The 15,716-nt window shown below is 51.5% G+C and overlaps 4 protein-coding genes across 7 annotated transcripts; 2 read left to right on the plus strand and 2 right to left on the minus strand.

The window, feature by feature from the left end:
• Positions 1 to 1,937: 1,937 nt before the first annotated feature.
• HSPB2 (heat shock protein family B (small) member 2) lies at positions 1,938 to 4,041 on the minus strand. Its single transcript, XM_084495422.1, has 2 exons — positions 3,833 to 4,041; positions 1,938 to 2,833 (listed from the first exon to the last, which is right to left on the minus strand). Exons 1-2 carry the CDS (start codon positions 3,924 to 3,926, stop codon positions 2,382 to 2,384), a joined length of 546 nt encoding a protein of 181 aa, XP_084351548.1. The 5' UTR covers positions 3,927 to 4,041; the 3' UTR covers positions 1,938 to 2,381.
• Positions 4,042 to 5,382: 1,341 nt separating this feature from the next.
• On the plus strand, positions 5,383 to 8,942 carry CRYAB (crystallin alpha B). Its single transcript, XM_084495757.1, has 3 exons — positions 5,383 to 5,884; positions 7,377 to 7,499; positions 8,613 to 8,942. Exons 1-3 carry the CDS (start codon positions 5,687 to 5,689, stop codon positions 8,814 to 8,816), a joined length of 525 nt encoding a protein of 174 aa, XP_084351883.1. The 5' UTR covers positions 5,383 to 5,686; the 3' UTR covers positions 8,817 to 8,942.
• Positions 8,943 to 10,028: 1,086 nt separating this feature from the next.
• CFAP68 (cilia and flagella associated protein 68) lies at positions 10,029 to 12,182 on the minus strand. Of its 2 annotated transcripts, none has more exons than XM_084495758.1 (4): positions 11,880 to 12,182; positions 11,292 to 11,619; positions 10,722 to 10,788; positions 10,029 to 10,350 (listed from the first exon to the last, which is right to left on the minus strand). In XM_084495758.1, the coding sequence occupies exons 2-4, from the start codon at positions 11,502 to 11,504 to the stop codon at positions 10,145 to 10,147; spliced, it is 486 nt and encodes a 161-aa protein (XP_084351884.1). In that variant the 5' UTR covers positions 11,505 to 11,619; positions 11,880 to 12,182; the 3' UTR covers positions 10,029 to 10,144. The 2 variants fall into 2 exon arrangements, with proteins under 2 accessions (XP_084351884.1, XP_084351885.1); XM_084495759.1 differs by having other exon boundaries at positions 11,292 to 11,507; positions 11,880 to 12,150.
• FDXACB1 (ferredoxin-fold anticodon binding domain containing 1) lies at positions 12,144 to 15,627 on the plus strand. 3 transcript variants are annotated; one of them, XM_084495750.1, is made up of 5 exons: positions 12,144 to 12,270; positions 12,811 to 12,967; positions 13,101 to 13,304; positions 13,931 to 14,089; positions 14,273 to 15,627. In XM_084495750.1, the coding sequence occupies exons 1-5, from the start codon at positions 12,207 to 12,209 to the stop codon at positions 15,447 to 15,449; spliced, it is 1,761 nt and encodes a 586-aa protein (XP_084351876.1). In that variant the 5' UTR covers positions 12,144 to 12,206; the 3' UTR covers positions 15,450 to 15,627. The 3 variants fall into 3 exon arrangements, with proteins under 3 accessions (XP_084351876.1, XP_084351875.1, XP_084351877.1); XM_084495749.1 differs by having other exon boundaries at positions 12,171 to 12,375; XM_084495751.1 differs by having other exon boundaries at positions 12,177 to 12,323.
• Positions 15,628 to 15,716: the final 89 nt, after the last annotated feature.

Below are 15,716 nucleotides of genomic sequence, written 5' to 3' on the forward strand. Positions count from 1 at the left end.
GACCTTGTCCTCGGACTCGTGCAAAGGCCAGGTGGTCTCAGGAGCCTGCATCCCCCTGGGAAAGTGCAGACTGCGTGTCTCTGGGTTTGCCACAGACACTGTTGATTCAGTGAGCCCGTGTCTGTTTAGATTTCTGGGATAACTTGGGCTTTGTTTCTTTGCGGAGAAAGAAAATAAAAAGGCTGCGAGCCCGTTCCCAGCAGCCCCTGACACAAGTGCTGGAGCTGCTGGTTTGAGCTCCACCAGTGAAACAGAAAGGCATCGAAAACATTGGCAGGGCTGGAGAGCACTTGGCTGCCGTTCTGCATTCCCTCTGCAGCCTGTCTGCGGGGCTGGGAGGCAGCCCTGGCTTCCAGAGCTCAGCAAACCCACCAGGCTCCGGCATGCACAGGGGTGAGGAGCAGCCCGCGGCTGCCACCAGGCAGTGCCAGCACCGTGCTGCCTGGGGCAGCTGTCTTCATGCTCCTGGAGACATCGTCTGGGCAGCAAGCTGTGAAGTTGGCACAGGACGAGCCTGCAAGTGCGCAGCAAAGGAGAATGAACTTGGTGGAGAGCTAAGGCAGCACTAATGAAAGCCAGAGGGGGAAAAGAGCAGCATAGAGGCTGCTAATGCTGCATGTTTCCACTGCAGCAGTGTTGGGGTACTGCAGGCACCGAGGGACTGGGAGCATGCCACAACAGGTGTGGTATGGGCACACAGTGAGCTGGCATCATCTCCAAAACATGAAGATGAGAGAGCTCTGAACTGATCTGGCCACTTCTCCCTTAGGATCCGCTCCGTGGTAGCCCCAGCCCAGGCCCCGTGGCTGTTTTTAGGGACCCGGGTGGGTGCTGCAGAGAGTGGGATGTGGTGTGTGCGGTGCTCGAGGCTGGTGCAGTGTGTGCCCAGCAGCATGGGGGCTGCACACAGAGCAGTTGCTTCTCAAGGGCTGGGAAGTTCCTGCCCTTACAAGCAGCCACTTCAGGTGACTGACGGCCACTAGCAGAGGGTTATCTCTGGAGTTACTACCAATAACCTAGACAAAGCCTGTTGTAAAGGTGATTTTTATTTTGGCAGCAACTGAAATGCTCTCTGGCAGCAGCTTATCTGGTCCTACAGAGTAAGGGCATCCCCCAGCGGCATGTACCATAGCTGTGGGTGATGTGCACCGGGCAGGATGGATGCTCTGTCACCCTCCTGCTCGCTCCCATAGTGCTGGTGAGCAGGACAGCTTTTCACTTCCCTCTGACCCTCACTGCAGGCAGGGACACCAAGGAGCAGAAAGCAGCAGTACGGAGGTTGGTGGGCGAAGGAGCAGCCTGAGCACGGCCTTTCTGGTCCTGCCCGTGCAGGGAGGCAGTGTGCAGAAACCCACAGCCCTGTCCTGGCAGGAGGAGGCTCCGGCCATAGGTCCCTGGAGCTTTTCTGCCTCCCATGGGAGGGCTGCAGCGAGCCCTGCCAGGGACCCCCATATTCGGCCAGTGACACAGCAATTTGGCTGCTTTAATTGGCACTGACGAGGATTGTGCCTGGCGCCTGCTGAGCCCTGGGGCCAGCCGAGGCAGCAGCTGCTGCCGACTGCAGCACACCCGATCCCTGGCCCAGCATCACACGGCTGTGGATAGGTTTCTCATGTAGCTGGGCACAACACCGTGCCTGCAAAAGGGGCAAAATTCTCCCCTCTGTGGCTCCACAGAGGGTGCTGGGATGCCAGCAAGGTGTTTGGGACCTGAGCAAAGCCTTTCCCATTGGCATTTTGGGGTTTGCTCCCCTCACAAGAGCTAAAAGATTTGCATGTGAACAAGCCTCACGTCCCATAAAAGAGTGGGCTGAGGCAGGGACATGGCTTTGGTGATTATTTACTTGGGCTGACCCCATCTCCAGCTCTGGACTCTCACCGTGAGCCTCCAAAGCCCACACCCACGGTGTGGCCAGAAGCAATGCAAACCCAGGGAAGTGACAGCACGCCAGAGGCAGATTTATTTCTCCTTCCTCCTGAGAGCTGCAGGCGCTTTTACAGACCAACGAGAGCCATGTGTGTGCACACAGGTCAGCTGCCAGCTCCAGACTGAGGCTCTGGGCTCGTTCCTTCCCTGGGGCAGGAGCAGCTTTTGGGCGAGAGTCACCCTTCCCGGGCGGGGTGAGAGAAGGGCACGGTGCTCAGCCGGGCCCAGGAGAAAACTTGCTTTACAGTCCTTCCCACAAACACTTCAGTCCCATTTTTTTTTTTCAATTCCAAGCCCTTTTTTCCAACCACCAGCTGTAAGAAGCCGAAGTCTGGCATTTACACGGCTGCCTCCCAGCCCTGCTGGGCGCTGGTGGTGAGAAATTGGGGTCTGGCACTGTGACTCCCCTCCCTCTCCCCCCCCTATCCCGCTGCTCAAGCCCAGCTTTGGGGCCTTTAGGACTCTTCCTTCCCTTTTCCTTCCTCGGCCCATTCTTCTTTCCCCACCGGCTGCTCCTGGTGGGTTATCTTCACCTCGTTGACCCTGGCCTTCACCTCCTTCCCTGTCCGGGGAGCCACAATGCTTAGGATGCCATCGTGGGACAAGGTGGCCCTCACCAGCAAGGGGTCGACGTCCAGTGGGAGGATGTAGGTCCTGGTGAACTCTCGGGAGATGAAGCCGTGGCGGTCAGCCTTCTGCGGGTGCTGCCCCATCACCTCCAGCAGGTTGTCCACGGTGCGGACGGTGAGCTCACTGGGGAGGAAGTGGCAGACGTCCAGGAATACCTGGAACTTGTGCTCGTTGAGGCTGACCTCGGATGTGCCTCGGTCCAGCTGCTTGTTGATGCGGGGCCTGATGTAGTAGCCGTGGTACAGGGCAGGGGCTAGAATCTCACACGGGGACACACCTGAAAATGAGACCTGGTGAGGGTTTCCCCGAGCAAGGGGCTGGAGGAGGAAGCTTGGCAGGGGGGCAGGAGGAGGCTGGGACCTAGAGAACACCTTGGCTTTGCCACCACATCATCTACATGATGGGGACAGTCTCCGGCAGTTCCTACCCTTGTGTCTCCAAAAGCACGCTCGGTGCCAGATGCTCGCACACCATGAGTTGTGCATGCTGGGTGCACTGGGAGGGACTCGTGGGTGCACTGGGTGCTTGGCAGTGCAAAGCCCACAGCCAGGGCTTGGCATGCAAAATGCTGATGGTGAAGAAACTGCCCTTGAAGAACTAAAAGGCCTTTTGTGTGCCATTGTCCGGGGGGCTTTCCTTGGAGCTTTTTGCTTTTTCATGCTGTTGTGCAGGCGCTGAATGGTTCTGCTGCTGCCCACATTCCTTCCTCTCAGCCAGCCGCCAGCCGCTGCTGGGCTTTGTGCTCAACACCCCAGCTCAGCTTTTTGCCGCTGCCCCCGGATACAAAATCTCCCCCCCTCTTCACACCAGCAGCTTTCTAAATTTTCACCCCTCCACCTCTCCCGTGGCCAGGGCTCCCCGCTCAGCCTCCCCTGGCGATGAAGGTGAGCACAGGGCCGTGTCCTGCACAGCCACACGGTTGCCCAGCCTCTGCTGGGGTGTGTGTGGGGTGTGCAGGGCTGCCGGAGGAAAGCCTTACCCACAGCCAGGCTGCAGAGGAGGATTTTGCTCTGCACTGGCACAGCGTGTGCACGAATGACAGACCACTGGGGGCATAAGGGAGGGACAGGGGAGATGGTGCTGGGTATGGATGGAAGGGGTGGACCTAGAGAGAAAGACCCTGGGTATTGCTCCCTGATTTTACCTGTCTGCCCATGCTCAAGCTTCCTTGGCTCCAGGAGCCCCCCTCTGGAGCTCAGCCTGCCCAGAAAGACTCCAGCAACATCATCCAGCAGAGGACAGAAAGGTGCCGGGGGGGGGCCGCCTCTCTCCTTACCTTCTCCAAAGTTCTGGTCGTAGATCTTGCTGGGGTTGGCAAACTCGTACTCGGAACTCATGGGGTAGGCATGGGGCACGGTCCGTGCGGCCATGGCGTGCCAGGAAAGGGGGACCGTCTGTGCGCTCACTGCCTCACTTCGCTCTGAGAGTGAAGGCTGCAGATTGCAAGGTTTTAGTTGGGTGAATTCCGCAGGGAGGAGGGTGTGATAAAAAGATGGACCAAAATAGCCTGTGCGCAGGCCCTGGGTCGCCTTGCCAGGGTGATGAGGGAAGCTCCTCGCTGCATTCCTGAAGGCAGCAGCAGGCTCTGCCCGTCTGTGGGGAGGATCCTGCACCCCTTCCCCTGAGATCCCCTCCTTGGGCAGGGCACAGGGGGTAGGTTCAGAGGTTTACCACTGGCCCTGACACCCCTGAGTGACCCCACGGGGACAGGGCAGTGGTTCGTGGTGGCTGGTGCTCAGTCAGGTCATGCAAAGTCACCGTCATCACCCCACATCCCGAATGGTGCTGCTGCGAGCTGGCTGTCCCCACTGTGTGGTGGGACCCAGAGCAATGCCTGTGCTGGAGACCACGACTTAACCAGGCATCCAAAAACTGGCCTAGATCCACGGTTATTGAACTGGGGGGGTCGGTGCCCAGTTAAGCTCCCTGTACCCTGAAACCAGAGATTTCCGTGAGTCTATGTCCCTGCAGGATGAGAGCAGGTGCACTGCTGCTGATGAATTGGAGGAGGTATTTATGGCTGGGCTGTTGCACAGGGCGGATTCTGCTCCCTGTTCTTGCGGACAAGCTGAGAGGAGGAGGGTCAGACCCTTTTGGTGGTGCAGTAAGCATGGTGTGCCCTCAGGCCAGCAATCTCCGTGCAAAAAGCTTGCATTTCAGTTGCAAGCTCTCAGAGGGACACCAGTTCTCGTCCTTTAAGCACAGCTGCTAGGCTGAACCCAGGCTCATGATTTGGGTTTAATGGTGAGGCAGGAACCAAAAGAAATGTGTGAATTAAGGCATATTAGGAGCATTAATTTTAGGAAATGAGCTTGCTGCAGGGGTGCAGGCGAAGGCGGTTTGCATCCCGCAGAGGGCACGCAGCTGTGCAGCTCCATGGGGCCACTTCTGTGCCTGCTTTATCTCTGCTCCCAAAGCGCTGGGCTCTTCTGGTCTCTCCAACAAAGTGGCTTCTCTAGTGGGCAAAGGAGGAGAGGTGTCAAACTGATGCGATGTGGAGATCATCCTTCACTTGCACAGCCCCACAGGTGCCAGGGCAGTGACGCTAGCTGGGCTGCAGAGCTGCTCTCAGGGGCATCTCGGCCAAAACCTCCCAGGGCCCATCCTGCCCTCCCTCTCGGCCAGGCCTGGGGCTCCCTTTGCCTTAGGGAGAGGCAGAACTCTTCCTAGACACGTGGGTGCTGTGGGGAGCTGCAGCCTCGGTGCTGTCACCGGCAACAACGGCCCCTTGTCCCTTTATGTGTGAGCCAAAGATAGGAGCTGCATTGATCCTGCTGGCATCCAAAGCAGCTGGGATCATCCGCCAAAGCCCGCCTGGGACTCTGCAGATAAACAGCACGTGGGGAGCGGGGCGGGCAGCCGGGCAGTTGAGCTTCTTGCTGCCCCGTTAGGCTCCTTTTCTTCTTCTCCCCTTCCCCCTCCTCCTTAGCAGCCTGTTCAAATCCCCCAGACAGCTCCTGGGCACCGCTGGAAGGACCAGCCCAGGAGCAGGACAATAAAATCCCTGACACCACTATTCGAGAGGACGCGGGGGGAGAGGCCCCGCCAGCCGTGTGGGTATAAAGCTGCCCCCTGCTCCGGGCACAGCACCGCAGCACAGTCCTCTGCTCCGCTCCTCTGCTGCGCTCCGATGGATATCACCATTCACAACCCCCTGATCCGCAGACCTCTCTTTTCTTGGTTGGCACCGAGTCGTATCTTTGACCAGATTTTTGGAGAGCACCTGCAGGAGTCTGAGCTGCTCCCCGCTTCCCCCAGCCTCAGCCCCTTCCTGATGAGATCCCCCATCTTTCGGATGCCCAGTTGGCTGGAGACAGGACTCTCGGAGGTAATCTTCCCTTCTTACTGCTCTTTGCTGGCACAGGGTGCACGTCCTGGCAGGTCTGGAGCCGGGGAGCTGGGAGAGCTGAGAGCTGGGAAGCTGATTGTAGGTGGTTAACAGGAAAACCCTGGGGAAAAGGGTGCTGTGCTTGTCTGCTCCTCTGCTTTAGGCAAGAACCTCTGCACGCTCTGCTAACCACTTGTGACAGCGAGCAAGCATCGCCGTAGCTGTGGGCATGGAGGCAGATTGAGCCCCGTGTGCGCTGCAGGTGTCCGTAAGAGCTGATGGAAGCAAGGAAGAAGCCGAATTTCCTGCAAAGCTTTTGCTCCTGCTCCCTCCCAAGAAGCAAACAGCACATGGGCAGCGGGATCCCGGTGCCAGGCAACGTGGGAGCCCGGGGCTGTGGCGTGAAAAGGAGCCTGGGTTAGAGCCACTGCCGAGCAAAGTGGCATTTCCACAAAAACACAGCACCCAAGGGATCCCGAAACAGCACTCTGCTTGTTCCAGGGGCTGAGCCAAGAGGCACACAGCTCAGATGACCTTGCCCTGTCTGCAGGTTGTCTGTCTGCTTGCAAGTAACTTACAGAGCTACTCGGAGTGAGGGGGAAGTGTTTTCTTAATCTTTGCTTAATGTTTCCCTTGGTTTAGTGACCTGGGTCTGGCCATGTGCTGAAGCAGCCACAATAAGCATCACAGGTAACAGCATCCGACTACTGCAGTGGAGAAATCTTCACAAATAGCCTAGCAGGAGGAGGAGGAAGCCTCCCAGGTCAAACTGTGGAAACCAGTAAGCCTAGAGCTGGCACTGGGGCTGCTCCACGTCCCAGAACAGAGCTCCAGGAGGCTCGCCTGCTCCTGGCCACGAATGCAGCTGAAAGGCAGAGACTTTGTATAGCAAAGTCCCACTTACTCGTCCAAGACAGGCAATAAATGCAAATTCAACCTCAGCAGCCAGCAAAAAGCGGTGTTTTCTGGAGGTGATAAAGTGCAAAATGGAAGGGAAGGAGGTAAGATTAGCAGCAGGTGACTCGGTTTCAGCAGGAGTCCTGCTGCTCAGATAAGAGGTGGGCAGTGAGGCAGCAGAGCTCGCCTGTGGCATGCTATTTTGGTTATTGAAGGGTGACGATACAGGGGTAAGCCTCCAAGTGACACAGATGAGCTGCAGTCAGCTGCACTGTCAGGGTTTCTTCTTCCAGAAAGAGTTAGCAACATCCAGTCGCAGAGACTGGAAACCTCCAGACACGCTGTAGAAAGAACTGGATGTAAGAAGAGTTGGTTTTAACAAATACAGGTTGAGGCAGCCTCTTCCTCACACCCCAGAAAATGTTTATCCCCTGTGACTGAGCCAAAGCATCCCATTGTAGGTGCTGCAGTGATGGGCATTTATGTAGCAAGGGACAAACCCGGCCAGATGAGATCCCCAGGACTGTGTGCTGAGAGCCTTTTGAAGCTGAAACCCTTGCCTGTTCTTTCCTGAAGCCATCCCTTTATTTTGCAGATGCGACTGGAGAAGGACAAATTTTCTGTAAATCTTGATGTGAAGCATTTCTCCCCAGAGGAGCTAAAAGTGAAGGTGCTTGGGGACATGGTAGAGATTCACGGGAAACACGAGGAGCGCCAGGTACCTCTGCTTTAACTGGGCCACTGGTAGAGTCAGTGTGAGTTTCCTTATCTGGGGTTAAACAAGGAGGCTGCAAACCAGGCCCCTCCTGTGCTCATCTCAAATGCTTCCAGTGTTTTTTATCAAGCCAATCCTAACAGAAGATGCTCTGTGCAACCCCTGAGCTGCTCCCAGCCTGGGCAGCAGCAGGGTGGCTTATTGCTGTGTTACACGAGCTGTGAACTGAACTGGGAAATCAGCTTCGAAACGGATATTTCTGGGCCTCCCTCTTTCTGGGCAGTGGCCAGGAATGCAGGGTGGCATTCAATAAGTTAACAATGAACTGTAATAATTAAACCACGTAATGAATCAATGCACTGCCCTGTTCCACTAGCAGGAGGCTATCTCTTTCTGAAAAAGGCCCATGTAGCACTTTGTAACCCTAAAAGGTTGTGTTCTGCTGTTGGTCACCCCACTGCTCACTGGCTCTGGGCACCTCTGCGGCAACTGGGCATAGAGAAGTCGAAATCTATGTCCAAAGCTGTAGGTAACATGGATTTCCCACCCCAGAAGGAAACAAATCCTCATGATAACGTAGCTATGCCACTGTGACTGTCAGCTCCAACAGCTTCTGGGAGCCCAGATGGGTCAGTCAGAAAATCCAGCCCTACTTGTAGCTGGTGGGAGCCTGTCTGACGTGGCTTCTGAAAAGATTTTTTGTCTGAGAAAATAATCCAGCAGCATAGCTGAGATCAGCTCACCGGGGATCTGTGTTATGAGAGCCCTGGAGACCCTCAGGAACAGACACGGATGTAGCTCCTGCACCTTCGCAGTGACAGCACGGTGCTGTGCAGTGAAGCCAGTCTCTGGCTGGCACAAGAGCTGCAATACAAAGTCTCCCCCTGCAAACAGGGTGCCTGCAGGCACCTGCAGCATGGGCAGGGCAGGCTCTAGCTTCAGCCAGTCTCAGCTCTTTATAAAGAACATCTCATAATAAAAATTATTTTAAATTTCTGAGAAGAAACTCCAGCTTTGAGAGCTGAAGCTTCCCAAACGCAGACTTAATACAAAGGTTTAGGTGGAACTGGGTGACCGCTTCTAATCAGGGCCGTTCCTTCTCTTCTCCTTTTGCAGGATGAACATGGCTTTATTGCCAGGGAGTTCAACAGGAAATACAGGATTCCAGCTGATGTGGATCCCCTGACCATAACCTCATCGCTCTCTCTGGATGGTGTCCTGACGGTTAGTGCACCGAGGAAGCAAAGCGACGTCCCCGAGCGCAGCATTCCCATCACCCGTGAAGAGAAACCTGCCATTGCAGGAGCCCAGAGGAAGTAGGCTGTGATCTAAAGTCACCCCAGGGCCATTCAGGAGCACTTGTCATCAGGTGCCAGCTGTACTGAATGGCCACTCTTATTTATTTATGTTGAGTAAGTTTACTAACAAATAAAACATGAATAAGCAGTTTGTATTTTTTGGTTTTGAGCACTCAGGACAAGGGAAGCATTGGCTCAAGAAGGCCACGTAAGATTGTTGTGCAGGGAAACACACTGGGCATCATTCTTGCTTACAGCTTGAGTGGCAGGCATGTCCAGGAGAGCTTGTCTCGGTGTTCAGAAACACTTTGCTAGCATAACTTCATTTTCTCTAATGTTTTGCAAACATCTAATTGCATGAGCATTTTCCTTCAATGTTTCCAGAAGACTTCTGAGTATTTCACAAGCAATAGAAGAGTTTCTCCAGTGGAGATTAGGCTGTTAGGACAACTTTGTGACAATCGAAACCCATTCAAAGTGTAGGTATTAGATAACAACTGAGCAGAGAACAGCTGTATCTTATATCTCTAGAATGACTCATGTTATGTGGAAGCATCCAAGTGCTGCAATCAGTCTAGAGCAGTTGCAGATGACAACTGCATAGCTGCAGTAAACACAGATACACCCGGAGAGGAGAAAATGCCCTGCTGTCATGGCACACAACACATCACCTTGAAACTATGTTGTCAGTGCCCTTCAAACAATAAATAGCATCTGAAGCCTACAGTATTCATCTGATTTATGCTAACATTGTTGAGTGGTACAAAACAATACTGAGTCTTTCTCACATGTCATCATCTGCTTAGCTTCAAAGAGATGTGAGCAGAAAAGAAAGTCTGTGTTACTGGAATTGAATTTCTGTGATTTCTGCTAAAAAAGAACAGAATGCCACAGATCTGTCACACAGATCATCACACTCTGCCCTATTTTCTATGTTCCTTATTTCTGCTACGACAAAAGTTGTATTAGAAGAGGTCGATTTAAATTCACGCGAACTTGTCAGACAGCCTTCTTCCAGGGCTTTAAGTGAAATAAAACAAGCACTCAGTGATGTGGGGTCATCGTCAAACACCCCAAATCACACCTAAATGCCAAGCTCTAGTTTTTCCTACCAGTCCATTCTAAAAAGCTGTTCCAGTTGTTAGCTGAGTGTCACTGGCAAGGTGTAGTGTGACCTCTGGACAGGAAACTCAAAGGTTGCAAACAATACAGCTTAGAAAGCAGGAAGAACATATTTCACATGATTCTATATTTAGTTTTAATGTGTAATAGTGTTTTTGTTTTTTTTTTGTTTTGTTTTTTTTTGCTTGAAGGATATCCTTGTAGCACTGCTAGCAGACAGGCCTCCTGTTATTCTGAAGGCATAGTCTGCAGATTCTCTCCACATCTGCTGTATCCTTCTTGTTCCTGCCCTGAATCTGGGACAAGAGCAAAGAAATCGGTGCCATATGGAGGCCTGTAGTCTATCATGTAGCAGGACTGTGCAGTTGATTTATTTGAAGGAGGTTCCAGTTCAGGCTGGTGGCCTGGAAACCAGTGAGGTTCTCGTCCAAATCCTAAAAGGAGAAACAAAACCAATTTAAGAAAATAAGTCTAGAAGAGTAAGAAGATACCCAGAAAGCAGAGCTGGGATAAATCTTTTCTATAGAGCACGATTTTGTTAGGCTCAATCTCAGAAGCAAGACATGGGAATTTTCAGCATAAACTCTTTGGGGATAAATGTGACGAGGGTGGCTAGGCAGGAACACTTGAAATGAAAGTGCCACTCCTTGCATGACTTGAAAGACCTGCTCCGTGGTGGTGCAGGGATATAACCCAGCAATGAGAACACACCAGTCTGTCACCTCCAAGCACCAATGTGGTTCAGAAGCTCCTCTTTAGCTATGCTACAGATCAAACAGATTATGTTTCAGTTTTGTGCACATACTTCTTGTTCTCTGATGCTTTTCCTTGCTGTAATCCGAAGAGTATGTTGTTTCAAAGCAGTGAGAGTACTGAAAAGAAAAGCTCGCATTTAGCATGGCTAAATATAAGCTAAAAACTCCAGCATTTTGTATCTTACAGGAAGACCAAAGTACCTGCAATTACACTACTACTTTAAAGACAGTCTAAGGTAAGATCACAAAGCTTGGGTGACTTTTTTTGATTCACCATCTGAGGGCAAAACACGGAACAGCAAAGGCAAGTTATTTTGGCTGGGGCCACTGATAGAAGGAATAAGACTGCAATTGAATGAAAAAGCATTTCTCACGTCTTCTGTCCTGCAGTGGAACAGTTCTTTAAGGGCAAAAAGTGATGGCTGTTGCCTTAAAATCCAATATAAAAGACTACAAGCAGGGCAGCAGAAGGGAAGCTGCTCGTAGGAGGCTTGCCCTTATTACATTCAAAGCTGGGGATGGAAAGGATCGTGCCCTGTGTGTGTGACAAATTAAGTGACCAAAGAACACCTCAGCTGAAGCTTGTTATCTCCACAATGTGGAAAAGCAGAAGCACATACCTGGGAAGGAAGGGGCTTGGGCTGTACAATTTTCTGTATATCGTAGCGCTCCTCATTCCAGTTCCCAATAAGGGTTTTGTTTGAGTAATCATCCTCATTGGTGGTGCACCTCCAGCCGTACTGGAAAAACTTAGAAGTGCTGTCCCTGTCTGTCTGCCTTTCCCCATGCTTGAAGGAGCCAAGGAGGGAGCTGTAAAAGCGGTTCTTGGGCATGATCTGGGATTAGAAACCAGCACGGTGAGCAGCTGGGATAGAAGCAGGGTGTAGATGGCTTGGAATGTTGTCCCTTCCTCCTCCCTGGTGACTGCACAGGGACATCCTCCTGCCCCTGCAGCCGTGATGAGGGCATCAAAGGACTGTGTTCATTTTTGATGTGAAAAAATATATATATATTTTTTTTTTTGGGGGGGGGAGGGGGGAAGAAAGGTGTGGCGTAAGTATACTAAGCATCTATTTTGATACCGAATTTCTCAGTTTCACATGTAACATGGGGCTTCTCAGGGTACTTTACCCACCCTCAGCAACATAAAGTAATTCACCCAAGGTCCCAGGGACCAGACCTCATAAACACCACGCCAGGTCCCCTACCTGAGCTTGCCTTTTCCTGTTTTAAGCCTCTCAGCGTCACTACCCCTGTGACTGTGAAACCCTCTCTCAGCCCCTTGCAGCAGCTGAGGGCACACAAGGAGCAGAGGCAGCGGCGCAGCGGCGCTCCTCTCCTTCAGCTGGAGCTTGTGGGGGGCCAGGGAATGCTCACAGGGCTCATCCACAGCAGCCCATGGCTGATCCCAAACCTGGCCCTAATCCCAAACCCAGGCTTGTCAGCAGGGCCTTGGCGGAACCCTCCGGGGTGCAGCCTGGCGTCAGCAGCGAGCGACGCACGGAAGTTTCGCCAGCAGGGAGCGGGGAGATGAGATGGCAGCGCAGCGCCGGGTCCTGCTGCTGGGAGAAGGCAACTTCTCCTTCGCCGCCTCCCTCGGTGGGGATGCAGGGACCAGCGTCGTGGCCACTTGCTACGAGAGCGAGGAGGAGGTGTCCGCATGGGGCAGAGCTGTGGAGAACATTCAGCGGCTGCGGGAGAGGGGTGGGTGGGCGCTGGGTGGTGTGGTGGGGTCCTGGGGTTGTGTTGTGGCTGTGGCCATGCGAGGCTGAGGGGGCTGCATGCAGGCCATGTGTGGGCACAGGCCTTGGGGTACAAGGCTTCTGCAGGGCTCCTGTCAGCCCCTCACTGCTCCCGGTGCCTCATGAGATCACTTTTGTCCTGGAGGAGCTGCAATCATCCAAGAGACTAAGTGCCCTCAAGTCGAATCAGGCTGACATAGTGCAAATAGTCAGCACAAGTCTCTGAGACAGAGCACAGGGAGCCCAGGCTTTCTCTTTTTCCTAGTGCGCAAGGGTGGGAAGCTGCCTGTCAACTGCCACTGTGACAGGCTTTAAAATGGACTGGAGAGGGCTGTAATTGCTGCCATTGTTTAAAATATTCCATAAGAAGAGTCTTATTTTCATCTTTCTTTTAAAGGAGCTGAAGTTATGTTTTCTGTGGACTGCACCAGGCTGAAGGACTATTTTTTCCCAGCAAAAAGTGAATTTGACTGCATTTATTTCAACTTCCCTCACTGTGGGAGAAAAGCTGGGGTAGTGAAGAACAGGGAGCTTCTTTCCCACTTTTTCCATAGGTGAGTAAAACGGTTCAGTGTTAACTGACTGCTGAGATACAGCTTTCTAGCAACATTGCAGGTGTTTTGCAAGAGTTAAATACTTTCTGGGTGTACTAGTAGAATTTTTCTTGTTGACTGCCTTTCCTTCCAGCTGTGCAGAAGTGCTGACAAAGGAGGGAGAGATTCATGTGGCTCTTTGCAATGGACAAGGGGGGACACCTGCTGATCAGCCAAGGAGGGAATGGCACAACAGCTGGCAAATAGTGGCTGTGGCAGCAGGAGCTGGATTTATCCTGAGTAATGTTCAGCCTTTCAAAGCAGAGACTATCCATGGATATAAATGTACAGGCTACAGGTAATTATGATGTGGCAAAACTGAGAGGTTGATATTTGTGCTCTTACAATGCCTGTCACAATGATATGTTGTTTTATAGAGAGAAACTCCCTTTAATTTGCCATAAAATAGATGCAGTTCTTTTTTTGGCTGTAAGCAGAACAGCCAAGATGAAACATGAAAGCTTTTTGAGAAAGTACCCTGTACAAGATAACATTATCTTAATGTTTTAAAGTTCAAAACGGTCCATTTCAGAACAAATGTTAATCCCAGCCTAAAGACAACAGGGGCACTGTGGTGTGTGTATCTGTTTAGGAGATAATCACAGAATCACAGCATCATGGACGTTGGCAGGGACCTCCAGCAATCACCTAGTCTGACCCTACAGTTCAAGGCAGAGCCAAGTGGAATGAGTTGCTCAGAGTCCGATGCAGACTACACAACCTTTCTGTGCAACTTGTTCCAATATCAGACCATCTGCCCAGTAAAAATATGCCAGCGTTACATTTTTGTCGTCTCCTAACAAGACATAGAATTCAGCAAGAGGTGTGTTAGTGTTATGCTGAGTTATCTATGTCATGCTCACTTAAGACACATTAAATACAGGAAACAAACAATGACTTGTCTATGTTTTTATGTATTGCCAGGAGTCAAGATAAATCTTTTTGTATAGAAGGTGCTTTAAACCACATTTTCACACGAAGCATGCCACTTGCGTATTTCAAACCTATGATCTGTGAGATAGAACTGGAAAGCCGAAGAATTTCTTTTCAAGTACCACAAGTACTTGTGGATAAAATTAACAGGTAAGTTTTATAACTGGCATCTGTTGGGCAATAACACACGTGTACTTTCAGTGGGAATGAGCAGTGTGGGTCTCAGATAAAATGGAATTGCTTCACATTCCCTCCTTTTCCTTTTACAGAATCTATTCCCTTTACAGAAGTCTGTCTAGTGGTGTCTATAATTTGTACTTTTATTTTTCACAGGGGTTTCCTAGAAGTAAATTCAAACCATCCAGTGCAGACAGTAAAGGAGAAGCTCACTGCAGTGCTCAGCCAAGCCTTTCCATTACAAAGCATTGACTACTGCCTTTCTCTGCTCTTCCAAGGTCACCTCAATGGTGTTTGCCACTCTAATATATTCTGGATTGTTCTGAGCCCAGAGGAGACTCCGAGCACTGAAGAAATGGCTAGTGGGCGGGCAAATGCAATTTTATTTTCCCATGTTGATTTTTATAGGGACACAGATGACAATGTACAAGAGAGATGTCAAATTGCAAAACAGTATTGTCTTAGACCTTCCCTTTTACCTCATGCTCAGGCAGTAATAAAAAGTGCAGCCTTTGTCCCTGGGACACTTTATGTTTTTTCTGGCCCAGTTTTCAGGAAGTGTCTTATCTCCCCTTACTCTATGCCTGTTTTTCATGAGATGGTTTTTGTATGTGCAGTTAACAGAGGTACAGAGAACAGCTGTATAGAGATGTTAGTGGATAAAATTAAGAACAGCATACATTCTCTTCACCAGACTGTTTCTGGATTTCCACTGACCATCAGTTTGCAGAAAGCAACGTGCTCTGAAACAACTGAGCTCAATGACTTTGCTGCTTTTGAATCTCAGCTCAGTAAAGTTCAGTACTTCCTCTGCATGGAGGTGGATACTTTAGACTCCTCTGAGAAGTGCTCCTGTGTGGGAGTGATAAGGACAGCTCCGTATGAACTAGCAAGCAGCGATTTCGTTATCGTCTCTGCTTCATTGAATCTTGACCTCATAGCCATGCTGCTCTGTGGAATACAAGACTGGCGCATGCTCTGGACATCAGACACACGCTTCCTCCGTCAGTTTCCTCGAGGAGAGCTAAGGCTTTTCAAGAGTTTTTCCCTCTATCCACCTTCCTATGTGCATGATGTCAGCTTTTGGGTTCCCGATGGGGAACAATTTGATGAGGCTGCTTTTCACACCATTGCTAGGCAGGTATCAGGCGAAATGGTCACATCCATCCAGTTAATCGACAGCTTCCATCAGTCAGAGACAGGGAGGAAGAGCCTCTGCTACCGAGTGGCCTTTCAGTCCTGTGACAAGGCCCTGAGCCGCCGGGAGACAGTGGCGATGCAGCTGCTGTGCCGGGAGGAGCTGAAGCAGCGGCTGCACGTAGCTCTCCGGTAGGGTCATGGCTGCCTTCAGGGGCTCGAGTGGCCCTGGGCTTGCAGCTGGAAGACACAGGCTGCACCTTGCTGGGCCCCACACCGTATGCTGCAGGGCCTCTTGCACCAGCAGTGTGGGCACTGGCACTGGCACACACTTTAAATGTAGGAATTTTGTTAATAAAGACCAAGCGCCTTCATGTTCTGTGTGTGTAATGAAACCTTGTTTTTTGAAGCAGAGCCTTTCTTTGCTGGAGTAAACTGATCTAACAGAAAGTTGTGCTATGAA

This window comes from Aythya ferina (assembly GCF_964211825.1).
Source record: "Aythya ferina genome assembly, chromosome: 22".
NCBI lineage: Eukaryota > Metazoa > Chordata > Aves > Anseriformes > Anatidae > Aythya > Aythya ferina.